The sequence below is a fragment of the Labeo rohita genome, unplaced genomic scaffold (genome assembly GCF_022985175.1).
Source record: "Labeo rohita strain BAU-BD-2019 unplaced genomic scaffold, IGBB_LRoh.1.0 scaffold_845, whole genome shotgun sequence".
Classification (NCBI taxonomy): domain Eukaryota; kingdom Metazoa; phylum Chordata; class Actinopteri; order Cypriniformes; family Cyprinidae; genus Labeo; species Labeo rohita.
The window spans coordinates 9,252-31,092 of NW_026129794.1; the positions used below are offsets into that span (position 1 = coordinate 9,252).

The 21,841-nt window shown below is 39.1% G+C and overlaps 1 protein-coding gene across 1 annotated transcript; it reads right to left on the reverse strand.

Annotated features, from left to right (window-relative positions):
* Nucleotides 1-213: 213 nt before the first annotated feature.
* Nucleotides 214-14,943, reverse strand: scara5 (scavenger receptor class A, member 5 (putative)). Its single transcript, XM_051104950.1, has 8 exons — nucleotides 14,889-14,943; nucleotides 13,702-13,887; nucleotides 11,740-12,228; nucleotides 8,491-8,571; nucleotides 7,839-7,946; nucleotides 5,745-5,810; nucleotides 1,352-1,540; nucleotides 214-1,033 (listed from the first exon to the last, which is right to left on the reverse strand). Exons 1-8 carry the CDS (start codon nucleotides 14,941-14,943, stop codon nucleotides 900-902), a joined length of 1,308 nt encoding a protein of 435 aa, XP_050960907.1. The 3' UTR covers nucleotides 214-899.
* Between the last annotated feature and the right edge of the window lie 6,898 nt (nucleotides 14,944-21,841).

The window sequence follows — 21,841 nt, forward strand, 5'->3', positions numbered from 1 at the left end:
CTAGTCAGAAAACTAGACAATCAGACACTCTCTGCCTGTTGAATGAACTACTGCACAAATGAAAATTAAAGAAAGCAAAGTTTGTCCACATCTCCTTCCATTCACTCATTTAACGCTGATCACTAGAAAATCCAAAATGGGCAAATGAAGCTCATAGTCATCGGCAACAGTACATATACTGCATGCTACAATATATCACTCTTCCATAACTCATATTTATAATATATATTTTATTGTATCATTTTCTAAAATGCTATTTGACACTAAATTCCGTAAACAATAATTTATTGGTCAAAGATGAACCAATACTAATAGTGTTATAAAACTACTGAACAATGAATACTGACTGTAATTGGTACTCACCATTAACTGAGGTATACAATTGCTGACCATGTCATGTCTGTTACGGTCGATGTTTAGTTTAAAGGCACATTTGCAACTACATGATCCTTTTAAATCCTTACTGAGTTAAATGCTATAAAAATATGCTAGTGTGTTCATAAATCTCTTTGGAAAGTTAAATGCATCTATCTATACACAATGTAAACTCCAACTTGGTTTTCACATAAAGAAAGAATTTCTTCTTACAAAACCACACACACAAACAGTCCAAAGCAGCAGCATAGAGCGCGCGCGCGCACACACACGTACATTTCTACTAGAGGTGGGATATTCTTCCCCCATTTGACGGATATGGCTGAAGTATTTGGGTAGGCATTGTTTGCAGGTAGGATGTTGACCCTGTGTCTGATCTCCAGGGCCTTTTATTCTGCCACGGTCTGGTTCATAAGTCTTTTGCTGTGTAGAAGGACACAGCCACTGCTTCCTCAGAGCCTGCAAATCATCCACACTTACAGCTTAACTGTCCGTTTTACAGGATGTGGAAGACTTGAAACAGGCTATATGTTACAGGTCACCCCTGCATCTTCTACATGACCGCAGTTGGTTTTTCCCCATCCTGAGAATTTACACTGGTGAATTGAGTCTTCAGTACCAACACAAGCAACATCATCCATCCAGATTAAGCCAGTGCCTAAAGGAGAGAGAAAACGGTCCAAAATGGATCTCATGCATCTTATCGATATTTATGGTTTAATACAATAAGACAATGGACATGCACTTTAAATATTTGACAAATTCTTTTATCCAAGTTACAGCTGGGTCTAGAGTCTAAAGTATAGTTAATCAGTTCATACATTGCCTAGAATTCAAACCCATGGCTTTCCCATACATGCCATGCTCTTCTTCAGCTACAAACAGTCAAGTATGAAAATTTGAGCAAGTATGACTAAAAACCCTTTTAGGGCACGGTACTGTAGAGTGCACTAAAGTGCCTTGAAGTCACTCTGACCTTGTCCAAACCGGCCTGTTTTGTGGATTTCTTTGGCGCCACGGAAGCCCAGCATCCTGCACACAACGTCTCCATCTTTTATGTCCCAAACGTCATCACACACCGTCCCCCACCGGAGCTCATGGAACACCTCCACTCGACCCTCATGAGGCCCAGAGCCGTTCACCAGCCTCACCAGCGTTTCCTCAACTGAAACACACACATTCACTGAATCTATCAGAATAGAAACATACAGAGAAATACCTAGAAAAAAAAATGGACTTTAATGGATTTGTGTTAAAATCATAATACACAATATCTAGTATATCTACTTATGCTGTATTGACATTGACATGGAAGGCCTTGGATAAAAAAGCCTGTAGATCAGCACCTCAACCAACAGTTAAATAATCAAAAACGTTTATTGAGCAAGTGATTTTTTTTTCTCCCTCTAAAAAGGTTTTGTTCTTAGTAAACATTACTGTATAGTGGCTGGAGAAGATGTCATGTAATACTGCAGGGGCCATGAGCCCACCTCAATCACCAGACCTGTGACTTCAAACAAGTATCAGTCGCACTGTAACATGACATCTGCCGCCTCAATAAATTCCTAATTTGCTGCTTTTTAATAATTAGTAATGTAGTTAAGTGTAGGTGTGGGGTGGATTAAGCAATCTAGAATATGGTCATGCAAAATATGTGCTTTATAAGAACTAATAAACAGCTAACATGGTAGTAATATCCAGTTAATACTGAGAATTGGTCCCTAAAGTGTTACCCAATTTTCCATAAATCATCAACTCTAATTAAAGCTAAACTTCTATTCATTCTTAATCACATTTTTTTTTTTTTTTTTGTACACACACATCCAGATGCTGCACTTTGCCCTGATCACTCAGACATTATTGGGATTTTTCAGCTGCTAAATAAAGTCTGGGCAAGTCGAAGACAAATATGCCTGATCACATGGACTTTCTGCAAAAGCATCAATAACCAACATATTGTGCAACAAGTCCTGCAACAAAAGGTCCGCCAACACCCTTAAGGCTTGCCTTTATTGTAGTTAAATGTGTAAAACACATTTACTCTAAATTGCCTGTTTTTAGCACCGTTCACAGTGATGCAGTTGTCACAAACGTTTTTGTTCTTCATACAATCTAAATGTAGGTCAAACTAAAGGATATGCATATAAAACAAGAGACTATAACTACAGACTTTGAGATAATGTGTTTGATCTTCGCTTTCCAAGACAGAAGATTACGGTCACGTCTGCAGGGTTTGAGAGCTATTTCAGAGTTTAACATCCTAAACTTCACCTCAGCCTGCAACAGCGATCAGAGAAGATGATTTCGACTGTGCCGTCAGACCGGGGCTGCTTTCGCACGGATGTTTTAGTCACTGGTGTCGGGGTCAGATGATAAGAGCAAGTTCATGCGGAGTGTTTTTAACTTTCATGACATTAATGCAGAACACACAGAGTACTGTAGATCAATGAGATGGCACAGTCAGAAAAATATCTCGTAAATGTGTAACAGCTGTGTGATTGCTGGCAGCGAACACACACCCACACGGCAGATTAAAGCCACATGCATGAGCCATGAGAAGGGTGTGCTCGGAGAACGAGCCTAAGAAAATAAGTAAAGAGAACGAAAGACTGCATTACAATCAGCCGTTAACGGCACAGAAAGTAGACAGCTGGTGACAGAGGGTGAAACGTTTATTAAAACCGCCTCAGCGGTCGCTGACTGACCACACCTGACGCAGCTTTAAAAAAAATCAGTAATACGACGATAGAATGATTCTAAGACACATTTGTGAAAAAAAAAAACAAATGACAAGAACAGATGTGTATGTAAGCATGACATCATACAGTTACTGATGGCATCACATGAATATTTCCAGATGAATAAAAAGTAAAGCATGCCTTTCTTGGTTTAGCATTACCATCAATGTGACTGTCATTAGGGACGCATGTGCATGGACTTATAATAATGGCCTGAGAGACTTTTGTTGACACATCCTGTGGAAAAAAAACAAAACAAAAAACAATCCAATACCAATCACTATACCTAAAATATGGACTTATGCTTTTAAAAATGTTAAGCTCATTTACACATTGATAATATTAAAAATAAAAAAAAATAATTAATGCAATTAATACGCCAATGATTTAACCTATTTAAAGAATCTGTTTTCAACCAAGGTAATATTAGCGGCTGGAGACATATTATTGCCTGGTAATTATTCGTAAACTGGCATCAGCGTGAGCCGTGTTTGGTTTGTGTTCACTGAGCTGTATGTGTTTGCCTGACAATGCATGAGCTAATGGGAAAAACTACAGGGGAAAGAGAATCTATGGCAAACTGTGATTATTTTCTTGCAGTGCAACTCATCCAAGCTGTCGGTGTCCAAAAGAGAGTGACGTCACTTGTTTTGTTCAAGTGATAGTTGAAAACCCCCAAAATGAAAAAAAGAAAAAAAAAAAAAAAGACGAAGATGTCTTTTCTTTTGACCTTCTTTTGTGTTCCACAGAACAAATACATGCACACAGAACATGATTAAGCACTCCAGTGACAAACATATTTAACTGGAGTGTGTACATCAGTCCCAATGTACAACAACTCATTATTAGATCTTACACCCACCATACTATTTCCACTGTTGTTGCTATTTTTATTATATTTTTATGTGAAAGTGTTGTTGGAGATGAAATAAATAAAGCGAACTAGACTCAAACTGTGGCAGAGGTGAATTATCAGGTTATAACGCAAAGCTATCACGTCCCCTTAAACATATAAATGCCAGGACATGCTTATGGCAAATTACTTCATGGAATATAAGCTGCTCCATGTGGATACAGTTACCTGCCAAACATGATGTCAGACTGTTTACATAAGCAACTTTTAAAATGTTTAGCCTAACCCTGCTAAAACAGCACTAGACCCATGTCTTCCTCTCATCCCATGTCTGAAAACACTCCTGAGCTTCAAATAATCAAGCAGTAAGTCAACATATGTACTTACACGGCTACACAAAACCTGGATGTCACTCTCTGTTTTACTCTAACCATACGCTGCATTACAGAAATGCCACACATTATCAACAGCTAGAAAGAGCACACTTTGTTTGGAAAACTACATTTTTTTCTTTCCGCTACTACTAAATGTCAGTTTACACCACATCAACTGCCCCTAAATGTCTTAAATCACAAAGAAATGACAAGATATTTTTTTTTTGCATTAAAACTATCCACACTAAGCCACTGAACTTTCAGCCAATATACAAAGCGTATGTGCTCACCAAATCAGACGCTCTGTGTGCTGCTTTTATATGGGAACTTGTTAGCAAAATATTTCGAGCACACGATGGCTTCAAATGCCACATCTGAGGTTTGACTGTGTGCAATTTATGTGCTAGAACTAAACAGGAAACAGTCTGCAAGTAAGTTTAAGAACCACAGACCTTAATTTGCTTAGAAATCATAAACCTGTATTCCAAATCCAACCCATGGTAAATTAACCATCCTACAAAGTGACTTCATGACTTGCCAACTCTGCTTAAAGGTGCATTGTATGTTTCTCCCTCTTCTGTAGCGTTTCCTTTAGGCCGCTGCTTATTCAGCTTGCTTTTTTTGTGAAAGGACCATTCGTTTGTGATTTGTTTCATTTTTTATACATCACGTTTGGTGCTCTATGTATGTGCGTTGGTCAACGTTTATATGAGAACAAGAGCCTAAATTAAATCTGTTCATCAGATCAAGTGATTGTGTGCCTTCAGTAAAACTTGGATTAAATTGCTCAATCTCTATGGATTTTTTTTTAATGTCATTACACACCTTTTGGAGCATGGAAGGTTTTGTGGAATACATTTTTTAATGGGGGGAGAGAAATCTCTCAGGTTTCATTAAAAATATGTTTATTTGTGTTTCAAGGATGAATAGATTTCTTACGGCTTGGGATAATGTGAGGTGAGGTAATGCGAGGCATTTTTTGGTTGAACTAACTCTTCTTATGCCTCCTCAAATTATTCCTCATACCTTTTAGGTACAATTTTGCAATGTTACCATCTGGAGTTTTTTTAAATCATTTCATGGCTCTAATCAAGGAGGCAAGCGCGTCCAAAACAAAGCGTTTCGGTTAGAGGGTTGGAGACAGGGTAATTATTAAAAAAAAAAATAAAACTTCACAAAAATAAGTCAGTCTCAAGGAATATAATCATTAAATCTGCATGATCAACATAAATTTACAAAATACAAGGCACCCTTAACAAAATATTTCATAAGGCATCAGAAGTAGTTAAAACACATAAATACAATGTTATAATGTAGCCATTTACAAGATTACTAAAGAGAAAAACATGTGAACATGTGCACAGTTATCTGTTTTCATATTTTCTTCATGAATGAAATCTTCACCTGTTTTTCCTCCTTTGTCTCCACGCTCTCCTTTCTCTCCCTTCTGTCCTCTTTCTCCTTTCACACCTGCAGATGAAGCAAAGAGTCACATGTTTACTGACCAGTACAATTATTCATTCTTTTGTGATCGGTGTAATGACTAAAATTCACAAAAGTAAATAAATAAACTTTAAATGGGTCACGGGGAACCAAATCTTCCTTAAAGTTGTGATGAACTGCAGAACGCATTATGAACTCAGAAGACGAAAAAAAAAAAAGGAACTAGTCCTCAAAAAACGACTCAGTTTTAGCTTCCACACGACTATAGTGGCGATCCAAATGACAGGGTCCCTACGCAGTGTTCACTGCTCCCTGTTCAATGAGCATGAGATATCAGTTCACGTTCACTTCACTCATCACACACAGACAATTACAGTAACTTATGGTTTGATGACACAACTGACATACTGATCTCCCCTTATTCCTTATTCAAACACAAATTGTAGCCTACTATAGATAACGACTGATATTATCACATTTTTACAATTTCAGTATTGACTTGGTCACCAACTACTGCTCCTTTTGCCAACACTGATTCAAACAACAAGCGCTGCGTGTGTGTGTGCGCGCACTTAGCCCACAAAACTTATTCTGTAGCACACAATCAGTTGAAAAGCCTTCCAGAATGATTTCAGATATGTTCAAACTTCGTTGGTGTCAACAGCCTCATGGGCAGCGTTCACAACGAAATCAATTCCCGGCTCGAAGTCTGTACTTAATAAAGGCATAAAAAGTCTAAAAAAAAAAAAATCTAATTATACCACTGGACTTAATCTAATGTAATACTTATTTGCATTTTGGTTGGCAAATGACAGAATCTGAAAGAGTAAACTTTTCTTAATGGCTCTATTGAAGCGATTACATAACGCTAAATACTATATATGTCAGTCGTTCACGACCGCAGAGCTCGCTCTGCCGGGCCGTAGTAGGCGGCAGCGTGTTTGGCCAAATCGCACTGATCTTTCCCAGCTGTTTGTCACACGCTGTGAAAACATGACGCATCTACTGCGGCCGACCGCAGCCAGCGCGGTCACACGTCTTGTGAGGCCCCAGATCGAGGAGATTCTGAGGTCCAATGACATGAGAATGAGGCAGTGAAAATAGGAGGGACGGGTGGATTGTTTTGGTGGAAGTTGTGGATGAAGAGAGAGCGGAGGATGGTGAGGTGTTCTGGAGAACATTCGGGGAAATCAGTACATGTTTTGGAAGGTGTTAAAGGAGCTGCGCATGTTCGGAGAATGAGATCAGCGGGCTGGAGTTTGAGCTCAGAGCGAAATTGAAATACAGAGTGAAAATAGAAACAAAGAAGTAAATAAAGTCTGAAGTCAAAGCTGAGATTGAGATGAGTTCTGATACAAGCCCAGAACCTCATACCCTGTCCGAACCCATCTTCCAGTGAATTATCTGTTCCCAGTGAACACAAAACATCTCTGTGACATGACAAAATCATCCAGAGTTGCAGGAATGACAACACCGTTTGGAACTAGAGAAACACACACAGGCCCCGTCACTTCTTCCTATCCTGAGTTGTGGCATCAAAAGCAGCAGACAGCGAAGAGTGTCAGTCAAACTAACCCCCTGAAAAGAACCGGAAGATGTAACAGAAATGTAATTTCTTATGACACATTCCCAGTGTAACCGGTGCACATTAGAAAAGTAAAATGGCCTGGAAAGATGTTTCATGTTACGTAGGGTAGCACTAGGCTGACTCAAACAAAGAGAAAGTGTGTGAAGATTACAGACGTACATTATGTGTGTGTACAGGTTTATGAAGTGCTTATGAGGTCAAAAATGTCTTCGCTCTCTATTCTCACTAATATAGTGAACACTGGCTAGAAAGCAGGACCTCATTACGTTAAAAGGCTTCTAAATTGGCCCAATCATGTTTGTTTAAATCTAGTGATTTGCACAGGTTTCTGTGAGAAGTAGGTTTAGGCTTCAGGCTGGGACACAGAAAATATCATTTACCTCATATATAAAAAAGAAAGTCTATAGAAGTCTCAAATAAAATCATAGTGAAATTATGGTGTGCGTGTGTCAACATAAAGGTCTGACCTTTGGGTCCCTCAGGCCCAATATCTCCTTTTTCTCCATTGTGTCCATCCTGACCACTTCGTCCTGCCAGTCCACGAGGACCCTGAATGCCCTTTTCTCCTGGCAAGCCTGACCACACACACACACACAAAAAAGGATAATAGGATATATACTCCTAAATTCTCTTAAACAATACATATAGCTTTATTTGAACCAAGGGGAGCTGTTATTGGGCTGTGTTCATGCATATAGATGATCTAGAGGTTGTGTGAATGTTCATGTTTAGCCCAAAGTATACTAGGACACGTGCGCTCTAGAAAGCTTCATCCATGTCCACTGTCTCCACTGTTTTGATGTTGTTCCGTCACTTTAGTTTCCTTTTCTACTGTGAAACAATGGCCCAGGATGGTGTTGCCACCCTGTGGAACAACTGATTACTGCAAAATAACTTTTATGTGCAACCTGCAAAGGTTACAAAACCCAGGTGGTGCGTGTACGAAATTCGCATCGCGCGCACTGTACGCTCTCCCTCGCGTACGCGTAAAAAGCGAAGTATACTTTGGGCTTTAGACTGTAAATGAGCATATGCTGAAGAGATATCACTAAAGGAGTAGATCTAGTATAGCTGCTCAGTCAGTTGCTGGTGTTTTGGCTGTGCTACACTGTGCTGCACCTCTTATTCCTGTCAAACCAGGAAGTCCAGCTGGTCCCAGGGGCCCCACATCACCTTTCTCACCCTTTGGTCCTGGCGGTCCTAAAAAGCAGATAAACAACATTTTAAAAATTAAACACAGCACTGAAAAACTTTTAATTACAGGCTCAGTAGTCACCTAACGACAAATCTCTTTCTTATGACCTAGACTAGCAGACTCTGTTCCCTTGTTTAGTCCTATTTGTACAATGCAGAGCACATGTTTACCCAGCTCTTTGGTGTGCGTGTGCGTGTGCGTGTGTGTGTGTGTGTGTGTAGTATCAATGGAAAGAGGTCTTCTATGGAGATCTTTAAGTAAAATGACTTTTACTCAGTTCCTTTAAAAAATGATGTGTGTTGTGTTTATAATTCTAAAACAATTTGTTCTATCATTATAAGCAGTCCATTTGTAGATTGATTTCCTCCAAAACTGTGACTCTGTGATGCTTTGAAATGCTCTGTTCGTTGAGCAGTCCTGACACAGGAACACTGTCTCAGTTGTGCGAGTTTGGGGCAGAACTATTTGTTTGCCCGAGCGATGGCAAATGGGAGAAGTGTTACATCAACACTTCTCAGTGTTTATATGCTCACAGTGTAAAATTAACACTGAAGCAGTACCACAGTTAATTAAAGTCAGTTCACTCTACGAGTGATGATTTTCTATTAGGAACGACACCTGCTGTTAACGAGTCACTGAAGAAACAAGAAGAACAGAAAAGAGCTGACAATTACAAGTGACTTGCAGCAACACAGCTGGAAATCAACTGCCAATAAAAATAAATCTCACAGTAACTTATGTGAGAATGCTTGAAAGAAGTGAGTTTATTTTTCATAAACATTTACACAAAGAGAATTTTGAGAGATTAAACTCTATTTAACTGATATGCTTGATGTTTTATTGAAAGTGACTGATTACCATTCCCTTTGGTTGGACACTTGGAATATGTCAACAACAACAACAATAATAATAATAATAATAATAATAATAAATGTTATTATTACATTGTAAAATCTAATTAGTTGGGCTTACTTAAAAAAAGCATGCAAACAGATAAGTAAAGTGAAATAAGTATAGTTCACTTACACGAGAGCTCTAGTAACTAAAAAAGAACTGTAGGGGGTACTTGATCATTTACTTTAGGCTTACACTTGACTTAGTATAGCTACTCACTGACTCCCAGAGTGCATTGCGGCATGAATAAATTGTGCAATTGCTTTGTTTTACTGTTGTTGTTTTTATTTGCTAATTTTATTTACTGACTTGTGTCAGTAGTAGCACAACAAAAGAGAAAATAAAATAATATAATGGTTATTGTCACAATTAATAAAAATAAAATTGAATTGTTACCATTGTTGTAATTCACATGCTCAATGTTGAAGTCTGTGACTTGAGCACATTACCACAAATATTAAAGGACTGTCTCAACCAAATAAAGTTTCTGAAGGTGTTTATAAAGAACACGTGTCTTCCTTTGAAATAAAAAAAAAATATGACTTCATGTTGCATTGCTGCATCAATAGGAAGAAAATTATAACCAAAGGGAACATTAATCACTATAATGGTAAGTAAAAAAAAAAAAAAAAAAAACACACCAACAACATTTTACGAAAATCAACATCAATTTATGAAGTCAGCTTATGTGATGTTCTCTCAAATATATAGTTGTATTGAAACAACTTTCAAGATGACTTTGGGAAATGAGTGAATGTAACTACTGAAAAATAACTGCAGATTAACAACTGCCACTTTTCTTTTCTTCTTCTTCTGTTGTTATTTTGCACATTAGCAACATATTAGTGCACTGCTGCCTCTCACTGGCTTATTACTCTCATTGGTTCCTTTGTGGATACTTGAATATTTTAAGTAAACATCACTCAAAGCAGTAAGTAAATTGTTTTACTCGCTTGAAAGTAGCTGTAACTTAAAACCAAGTAAGTATAGCAACTAAGTAAAGACAACTAATTATATCTAAGTAAGGTAAACTTTTGGATTTTACAGTGTAATTGAGTTATTAATTATTGATTAAAATGCATTTATTATTAAATTAGTTATTTTTCATCCATCTCTATAATGTTTCTAGAAAACACAATGACTTGTATTATGGCAGTACAAGAGAACATACAAGCAGAGAGTGGTTTCTGCACAGTGACACAATTACTGCTGAACCACGATAGTGTAATAAGCATCTGCAGAAATTAACTTGTAGGTTTGAGACAATATAGAACTGCTTATTAACAAATTCACACAGGTGGTAAAGTTCGATCCAATTAATGTTGAATTATTATAGCTTATTTACATTGGCCAAAAAAGGCGTTTATTTTTTATTTTTGAATCACTTTTACAGTACCTGCACTATGTAACTGGTATACACTTGTCTCATGTGTAGCTTTTTCAAGTAATTTATCTGCAATGCTGCTGTAAGCAGCAAACAAGTACTGTAAGTACTTCACTATTTTGTCTTGTTTTGCTTAATTTTGAGCTGTTTGTTTCAATTGTGGGTTCCCTTTTAAGTACTCTTCAAAATGATGCTTCACACACACACACGCACACACACACGCACACGCACACACACACGCACACACAGTCTGGTCAGCTATCCTTGTAACCCTCTCCATAGGCGTAATGGTTTTTATACTGTACAAACCATATTTGCTATTGCCCTACACCAACCCTACACCTAAACCTACCCGTCACAGGAAACTGTGCACATTTTACTTTCTCAAAAAACCTCATTCTGCATAATCTATAAGCTTTTGAACCCGTGAGGACCTCAATTTAGGTCCCCACCGTGACACGAGTCCCCATGAGTTTGTGTGTATTCAGGGTTAAGTCCCCACCAGTATATATAAACCAAACACACACACACACAGTGTTATATATTATGCAATATTATATATATATGTTATGTTTATATACAAAGGGCAAAACTTTCTACAGCAACCAACCACTATCAGAAATCAGAAACAAGTCAAACCACACACGGTGAGGTATGAAAAAGTTATAAAAGTATTTCTTAATACTAAACTACTGCTACTCAGAAGTGCCTACATCTTATGTTGTGATTAAGCAATTTGCAATTTTATACTTTTAACATGTTTATTCAATTTGTCAATAAAAAAAAAAATTGACAAATACAGCCATCAAACACTACACTCTTTCAACAACAGTTGCTTTTGTTTTTGGTAAAATCGTCTGTACTTGAGACAACAACAAGAAGGAACAAGACCTACCTTGTAATACAGTTAAGTTTTTGAGCGCCATGGAGTGCTCCCATTCCTTTAGCCTCAGATCTGCGGTGATGACGTTCAGGACTTCGATCTCATTCCTGAGCTGTTCCTCGAGGTGTAACTGTGTGATCCTCATGCTCGTGGCGTCATGTGACACATTTCCGATCTTCTCCTGCAGTTCACAGATTTTCACCTGGTGCAGACTCACATCTCCACTAAGCGAATGGTTTAACGTCTGCACTGTCCATCCCATCTCCTCCAGGCGCTCCTGTAGAGCGTCTACGTTCACCACCATTGTCTTTAGAATCGCATCCTGGGTTCGAATAGAGCCAGCGGCGAAGGCTAGCTCTTCTCCCAGACTGCTGCTGTTCCTCTGGCTGGAGTGGATGATCATGGCCAGATGCTCCCAAAGCTGAGCCACAGAGTCCGTGGTGTGTTCGGAGAAGGCCTGCAGATCTTTGATGTCACGCTCCAAGCCCTGTGCCAGTCGCCCTGGTCATATTAGTAACAGAAGCGTGAGGTTTCTATTGGTTGAACTTCCCCATGTTTTTAAACGATGTTGGAAAACAGTGCATCATCGTCATCGCGATCCGATCAAATCCTGGATATCCTGTAGCTTTAGCACAGCAGCATGTAATGGCACTCTATGAGGATTATCTCAAGATCTGTGCGTCATGTTATGTTGTGTTTGGGCTCATTTGAATCTGCTATAAATAAATATATATACAGTAGTCAACATCTGAAGTGGATCGAAACCTTTCATCAAATGTGTCCTAAAACCAAAAAGAATACCTGTTCTTGTCTTAGGCCAACTTTTTTGATCCCCTTCAAATGTTCACTACTATAGATCAACTATGGTTTACTATTGTTTGGTGAAGCTACAAACCAGAACACTGCCCAAAAGCTGCATATGCACACTGTTTACATATACTTGGTATTGTTTGGTCTCTACCTGAAACAAGTATGCTTGTTGCACACAAAACTTTATATTAGCTTTCTGTTGAATCAGCGAAAAAGGTATTCATCACCATGCAATCCTTAACTCTGCACGTAGCACTTGTGTATTTTTTTTTCACCTTTTTTCTCGGCTTACACAATCTCATTTTAATTTGACAATGTTGCAAGTTACATAAAACACATGCAGAGCACTGCCATATTTCATCATCATCATCATCATCTGCACTGACTGACTCTAACTCGGATTGACTCGAGAATTATACATAGAGCCAGGACCCAAAGTAATAGACTGGGACCCGTCCCGGACACCAAGTGACTATTTAAAATATGGACCCGAACCTGTACGCGAACCAGGCCCTCTGGTTCGGGTGGACCTGTGAAGAGCTCTTATCAGTGCTCCTCTGAAACCCTCCACCTCCCCCAGCCCCACACGTCTAGATCTGCTATTTTATGTATGCTTATTTGTACAGCGGCACTGAAGCAGTCTATATGATTTATGCACTATATATTTCTATATGCACTGTTTTGATGAACAGTGACACATTTTATTTGTTTCTGTAACTTACCCATCAAAACTGTATATCATATCATATATCATATCAAAATACATTGCACTCTACATGTTTTCAATGAAATGGAATGGCAGCATACAGCTACAGAAAAAAAATAAATAAACGCTTCATAAACTGGAGCTAAGATTTCTTCAGCAAGTTTGTGAGACTTCTTTCTACACCTTAGACATACTGCCCATGGCCCTTTATAGTCTTTAAAATTATGTTTCTCAGAGTGCCCTTTTTCCCCAAGCACAAACCATTATAAACAAATACGTTCTCTCATACTTTATTTTTTTAACTTATCAAAATAGGAGAAACAAAATATGGGGTTACTTTCTTCCCACAATGTAAAATAAATCAGTAGGCATTAACAGAGTCATTAAAAAATATGCCTGACCATAGAATAAGTATAAATAACTTTCTAGACTCTTCTGCTGTGAATTTGAGAGGTTACCTAACAGCTGCAGCTGTTCACTATGATTATGGAAGAGGCTCTCAAGCTTCCAGATGTTCTCCAGAAGGTCGCTTTGGGAGGGCAGTTGGCTAAGAGATCTCTGCAAGGTCTCAGAGTGCTCTCCCAGACGAGTCACATTCTCCAGCAGTGCTTCCTCCCTCTTTGAGGATGCATGGGATTTTGATACTGGAAAAGAAAAAACAACGTTGAAAAAGAGTTGTTTTATATTGATTCTCATGGCTGATCTAAGCTTGATCACAAGAAAAGCAAAATGATATATCTGTAACATTTAAATCCTTAACATTCATGTAAGCAGGTCTCCCTTCAGTTTTCACTGACAGTGACACGTCCTTCACCTTAGTACTTCAGAAGTCTAGATCTGCTTATATGCTCAGTGCAGCCTGTGTATGTTTTAGCAGTAGCTTTGTGCTTGCATTGCAGCAGCAGCAAATCTGCTAGACTGTGTACATCATCTTATCATATTAATTGACAACGAAAAAATATACTTGGTGAGCTGTCAAGGCACACAGGCACAAAACTAAAATGTGCTGTTAAAATCAAAGAGAAATGAAATCTTCAGTCCCTGCATTAACAAAGTTTTGAGCTTTGCAATCACAAGACCAAGCTCAAAAGATCAATGAAAACTATATTCCTTATGCTATAAGCCATATTATGCACAAAAATATTTCTCTATGTAATGTATAGAGTACATCTAAATGAAGAGGGCATGCCATGTCAGTGGCTGCTCATTTTTTAACTAAAACCTAGTGCAAAGTGTACATTTTTGGGGATGATGTCTCGCTCACACCAAAGAACGATTAACACTGTTGAATTCATAACACATTGTTTTTTCTAACTTTAACTGGTGAGTAGGAAAGACAGGCTGTCACCCCAGAGGTCTGGATGAGTATTCAGTTAAACACAATTTGAGAATTAGTGACAGCAGCCTTATGAGCCTGCTGCTGTCCTTAATGTCAAAAATGTAGCTTTAATAAAGGATGAATCTGTATTTAAATCATACTGTGAAGATGCAGTGTTTTATTTTACATTTGATTACTTTATTAAATTTCTATTTTATTTTTACCTGTATAGTACTGTTAGCTCTTCATTAAGAGTTCTTCAGTGGCTAGTGTATTTGCTCTTATAACTCTCTGCTTAATGCAAATCAAGCCCCAGATTTGTTGTACCGTAGGGAGTTTCACCAGTGCGGTCGTCTTCCTCACCTGATTTATTAATGCGCATCATGTGTTTGTTTGGCCCTTAAGGGTCACGTCGACTGAGAGCTGTGGCAGCGGCAGCCCTGCATTAAAGTAACTCACGTAGTGTCCCGGCATGTGCTGCACAAAATTAGCGTAGTTCAATCGCTACACCAGATGCCCGAACTGCTGCTCGCTACATGTTTAGTATGTGCGGGAAAAACTGCGGGAGTCATTCGTTCTAAAACACTGCAATTCAAATGAGCACTTAATTCTCCTCCACCTCTGTTTTCCTTCACTTCTAGATGTTTCTGCCTCCCCTTTTGCTCATATTAAATTTCAAGCAAAGAGAAGAATGATGTCATGGCTTGTGCTGTGAATGACTCATTCAGCTGATGTATGTGTGCATGTGCTGCCCAGCATTTAATACAAAAAACACTGAATAAAACCACAGAGTGGTGTTTTGATGCTGGGTTTTTGCCTCGTGATTCATATTATACTTTGGGAACTTACATAAGGAACAACCCAAAACACAGCAAAAACTGACACATGTATATTTATATTCCGCTTTTCAAGGATGAGGACATGTTGTCATGCAACCGGTCCATCTTGGCACCTTCCTAAAGCTGAGTGACGTGGTATTAGTAGAGCACAAACCGAAGCAGGCCACAGAACTAATGTTTTGCCTGGAAAAAGGAAAACAAGAGGTAATGAGTATCTGGAGTCCTGTCATTACTGGGTGAAAGGGTATGTTTCTAGACTGTGTAGATTCTTCAGAGCAAACTTTTAGATCATAATGTGAAACTGATGTTAATAAGGAGATATTTATGTTGCATATCATATAGACGAGTCAGTGTAACTAAACGTCTCTTATGCCATCAATTGTTGTTCTTCATCTGAAGGTCATCACAGGAGTTTCTATAAAGGATTGCAAGCCAACATTTCTTACCGTTATTGGAGGCTAAGATTAGAACCCATTGTGCACTAAGACAAAGGCAGATGAAATCTGATCAAACCCGAATGCTCAAAGAAATGAATTGTACTGATTAAATCATACAAATTGGACAACAATATTGCAATAACATGAGCAATAAAGCAGTAAATCAGTTATTCTCATTTCTGACTGTTAGGACCGGATGGTCCTTAAATAGTGCCCTCCACAAATATTGGCACCCTTGGTAAATGTGGGCAAAGGTGTCACAACTACGTGTGAAGGATAAGCGCGAAGATGAAGGTCAATGAAATCAAAAGTCTTTAATAAATTCCAAACGGGTAAATACACACGTACACATAGACGAGACCGGATGACAAACACTGAACTGAAAACAACTTATAAAGACAGGTGATTACAATAAACTTAATTAAGACAGGTGAATTAATAATGACATAATGAGGGCAGGAACAGGAAAACCATATATGGGCACATGAGGCAAAAATCAATACAAATAGTCCAGGGGTGGACAAAAGGAGTGGATGTGGGATGGAAACAGGAAGTCAGTGCAGGAGGAGGCTCTGGCCGAGGACGGACTCCCGGGAGGAGGACAACAAACAAAGTCCATGCTGGTGACGACGGAGGAAGGAGCCAGGGTGGAGACAGAAGGGACCCGGAGCAGGAGGAGTCAGGTGAGACTCAGGCCGCAGCCATGATGGCGGATGATGGCGGACCATGGCAGGGCCGACGGACCACGGCTGACGACTCCAGGGGGCAGATCGACGGTAGCGGAGCAAGTGAAGGTGGAGCCCGAGGCGGAGACAGAGAGACCAGGGCGACACAGAGGATTTGGAGGGCCAAGGCGGAGTCCATGGCTCAGGCGACCCAAGGCGGAGGCGGAGATCAGGAGGTCCGCGATGGAGCCGGAGCGACAGAGGACCGAGGTGGTGCTGGAGGGAGGGAGGAACCCAACGGAGCCAGTGGGACGGAGTGACGAGGTGCAACGGGAGGAGTGGAGTTCTGAGGCAATGGCGGGTCGACGACCGACCAAGGCGGAGCCAGAAGGACGAGGGAGCCCGGTAGATTGGTGGGCCAATGGGCAATGGTGGAGACGAGGGAGCCAGGAGCCGTTGGATCGGAGGGCCGAGGCGGAGTCCAGGACTTGTAGGCTGGAGGCAGAGATGAGGGATCCTCCAGCCACGACGCAGATGGAGTATTTGTATCCTAGTATTTGATAGAATCCATGAAGTCATGTATCTAAACGTCCAGGATGTCCAGGATCTCTGGCAGAAAAATAGGCCCAGAACATTAAAAATCCAGCAGTTTATTTAAATGTGGGCATGGGGTACTTTTTATTCCTGTTTGAACCAAACCCATTTTGAGTGTTTGCTGCCAAAAAGCTCTTTTTTAGTTTCATCTGACCATAGAAGGCAGTCTCGTTTGAAGTTCTAGTCGTATCTGACAACTAAATATGCTGGAGTTTGTTTTTGGATGAGCGAGCAGGGTTTCTCTTGAAACCCTCCTAAACACTGCAGTTCTCCAGCTGTAATTCTTGGAGAGACTTTGTCCACTCAAAGTCTCCTGCTCACCATCCATCATGACGATATAGACACGCATCCTCTTCTAGTTCTAGTGGATTTGTAACATCTTTAGTTGATTGGATCTTCTTAATTATTGCCCTGATGGTGGAAATGAGGATTTTCAGTGCTTTAGCTCTCTTTTTTTTTTTTACACACGATTGCACACCTGCATCCTCTGACAACATTATTGTTAAATTTACAGATGATACAACAGTGATTGGCTTGATTACTAACAACAATGAATCTGCCTATAGAGGGGAGATTGATAACTTGGTAAGCTGGTGCTCTAGGAACAATTTGACCCTTAATTCAGAGAAAACTAAAGAGTTAATCATCAATTTTGGAAGAACACAGCAGCTGGAATTTGCTCCAGTGTTTATTAACGGGGACGAGTGGAGCGAGTGTCCAATTTCAAGTTTTTGGGCACTTTCATTTCAGAGGACATCACTTGGTCCACAAATGTTATGGCACTAGTAAAGAAAGCACAACAAAGACTGTTTTTTTCTAAGGACTTTACGGAAAGCTTGCTTGCCTCAACAGATGCTGATTACTTTTTACCTGTGTACTATAGAGAGTATTTTAACATATTGTATTTCTGTTTGGTTCTCTCACAGCTGTACAGTAAATGATAAGAAAGCACTCCAGAGGGTTGTGTTGTGAGCACAGAGGATAATTGGAGTTGAATTACCAGCATTAGAAGACATCTACAGGTCACGTTGTTTACTAAAGGCCATCAGTATCTGTAAAGACTCTACACATCCATGCCACCACACGTTTGAACTTTTGCCCTCTGGTCGGCGCTTTAAGACATTTTATGCCCGCACTTCACGTCTGAGGAACAGTTTTATTCCTAGAGCCATTAATGCTTTGAACCAAGCTAATAAATGACTGCGATTTCAGTGTAAATCGTGATTTAATAGCTTATGAGCACTGTTTTATTAATTAAGTTTGTTATGATTATTTATATATTAGATTGTTATTTTATTTATTTTTATTTGACTGCATTTAGTGTGGAGATTGCATGTGAAATTTTGTTGGTGGGTACAACGAAAGTTGTACGCATACAATAACAATAAAGAAATTCAATTCAGTTTTTACAGCCATATTCTATTTTGTGAAGCTCAGCAATCTTGTTCTGCACATCAAAACTATGTTCTTTGGTTTTACTCCTTGTGATGGACAATTAAGGGAATTTGGCCTTTGTGTTCCTCATATCTAAAATCCTGTGCAACAGGAAGTTATGGCTGGACAGTTTCATGCTCCTAGCTCCACCCTGGTGTGCTAAAAAATGTAAATATGAATAGGAATATATTTAAGAGATATTTTACTCAGAAGAATTTCTAGGGGTGCCAACAACTGTGACCAACATGAACTAGAGAAACACATTTATTTCATAATGAGATTTCCCCTCCAGATTCCATTGTTTTACTTTAATGAAAGGTAAGAATTTTGTGAATTTTTTGAATGAAAGATCAAAAGGATAAACAATGTAGATTTATTTCCACAGCTGCATTTGCTCAAATTCACCAAGGGTGCCAATATTTGTGGAGGGCCCTGTATATATTTTATTTATTTACATTTGCTGTTTCTTGGTTTACTCAAAACAAGCAGAGTCCCTTTTAGATGTGATGCCACCTGCAGTTGGGATCGGATGTATTCAAACAATCTCCACATTTAAATCCAGACTAAAAACACATCTGTTTTCCTATGCACTTTTTTCCCTGTAGTGCTTAATACAATACAGCTTTACAGCAGAATCTGAAAACAGTGTCATTATTCAGCTTCAACCCAGGACAGAACAATAATAATAACAGTGTGAAGTGAATCGAGTTATACAAAACACAGCAATGTCATTATTCAGTCATTTCGATGTTGATTCAGATCATTTCAATACCAGTGTCGATGTTCTAAGACGTGATTCAGCTGTAAAGCAGCTCTACAGAAAACATGTCATCATCTAGCTTAATTCAGTTCAAGCTTGAAAATATAGTGAACAAACTGAAAATCTAAACTTAAATTCACTGGTTACGATTTATTGTAAGGAAGAAATTCTCACTAACTAACTAACTAATAACTACTAAAATATCCTAATTTGCTGCTTATTAATAGTTAACGAGGTAGTGGTTAAGTTTAGGTATGGGGTGGATTAAGGAATGTAAAATATGGTCATGCAGAAAAAGACATTAATATGTGAGAATTGTTCCCAAAACATCATCTTAATTTTGGATTTAATGTAAACTTTATGTAACTGATCAGGTTTTTTTTTTTTTTTTTAGTTCTGCAAACTTGCCTGTATACATGATAAGCTTCCCCAGTTTGTCTCATTGTGAAAACTGTCAAAACTTGGTTGTAATAAATAAAGAGGCGAAAACTCAAAAGTCCAACTAAAGCAAAGACAAAATGCAGATGACCCGTTACACAAATATTAGCTTACTCAATATTTCATTTTAAGCACAATTAACATGCTTGAGTAGTACAAAACCATATATATTAATTTTAAATTAGTGTAATTTATAAATTAGTGTAATTTATAAATTAGTGTAATTTATAAATATGAGGCTATCACCATCTTTCCTGGCCGAGTATTGTCTTGCGTTTAGCACTTGTGTTGTGTTAGCAACTGTACGGAGCCACTTTTGTTTATCCATAGTCTAGTTGTTTTCTAGTTTAGCATTGTTATGGTATCTAGTCATTCGAGTCTTGTATCTACGCCTTGTTATATCGTCTCGTCTGTTTCACTGCCTGCCCTGTGGATCTCTAGCCTGTTTTTTCGGATCACCCCTTTTTGCCTAGCCCCTTGGATTATGTTCGCCGATGACCGACCCTCGCCTGTTTTGGATTACTCTCTTGTCTTGTCTTCACATACCTGTTTGCCATTGTCTGACCCTGCCTGTTATGACCATGTCTCTGTCGATGTCCCTTAATAAAAGCTCGCATTTAGATCCGTCTGCTTCACGCATCCTTCACTCCGTACCAGAATACTCGGCCGCACAAGGACCCAGCAGCTTTTCACATGGACATCACCCAGGTATTGATATCGCAAGACTGTTATTAGCCCTCGAGCAGGGCACACTATCGCTTGAGGACTTTGTACAAGAGTATTTAAACCTTGCTCATTATTCTGATCTGCCAGACTGTGTTTTGATAGACTTTTTCCACTAAGGAATTGAAGGATTACAAATTTAAGAATCTGTTTAAAATATGCTGATCCTATGCATATTTGTTATAGGTTCCAATATAACAACTGAACTGAAAAAGTTATGTATATTGTGACAGTCTAAGAGCAGGAAGCCCAGGCCCTGAGACAGTAACCTTTTGTCTTTATGCAGTTCCTGAGCATCTGGCAGGTTTTCCCAAGTTAAGTGTGAATTCTAAGCTCAAGGTACAACTGTGCCTTTTGTTTAAGCACCTATGCATTTGAATGACACTTGTATGCTAAATAGATCAAGGCTGGGAAAAATCTTTAACTGAGCTGTTTTCCTGTCCCACATTTGCATGCTTTGTTTAGATTGATTCCACCTCTATGTACTCCTCCCCCTTCAAACCTATATACTCTGCTGTGCTGAGCTTTGAGACGACTTTTTTGAAGACTGCAGTGCAGAGCAGCGAGTATCTGAATAAAGAGAAACTTCTGCTTCAAGATATCCAAAAACGTCTCCTGGTCTCTAAGAAAAAATTCACAACAGTTTTGGTGCCGTGACCCGGATAGAGCTTCTCGCCAGACATCGTTCCAGACTGAATTCCAGAAACTTTTTCAGCTCAACAACGATTTGGTGAGTGTTACTCTATTCAAAGAACCACTACAGACCAGTACATGTGGTTAGCCTCTGCACCGCCAGAGAAGTGTTAACAAACAGCTGCAGGGTTTGGTTAACAGACAAGTTTTCCTCTATTCAGGTAGAGAAGATTAGCATTACGTGCTAATATCTGTTATCCTCTGTTTTAGGCAGAGAAGATTAGCATAAAGTTGCTAGTAGTTTATGTTCAGGAATCCTCTGCTTTGCCAGAGAAGGTTGAATACATGATAATGTGTATTAACTAGGTTTTCCTCTGCTTTGCCAGAGAAGGTTAACAACAGTTGTTCTGTGTTAACAAATTTATCCTCTGCTTGCCAGGGAGGTGTTAGAAGTGTATTGTTGTGTCAGAAAAACATTACAAAATGTTAAGAAGGAACGCTAGGTTGATTCCCACAACTGAGAAAGGTGGACTAGCTACCCCTTTATGGACAGACAATGAGTTCAAATCATTGTTAGGAGAGCACATGGACTCGATAGTGACAGAGTCAGTCAGATTGGATTTAACAAAGAAATTTGGTATTGATCCAGAAAAAGTATGGTCAACTGAAGAATGCAAAAAGGTACTTGGAGCATGTATCCGAAAGAAAAACATTAAAGGCATTATCTGCTGCCACAGAGAATTTACCTTATCCTTAG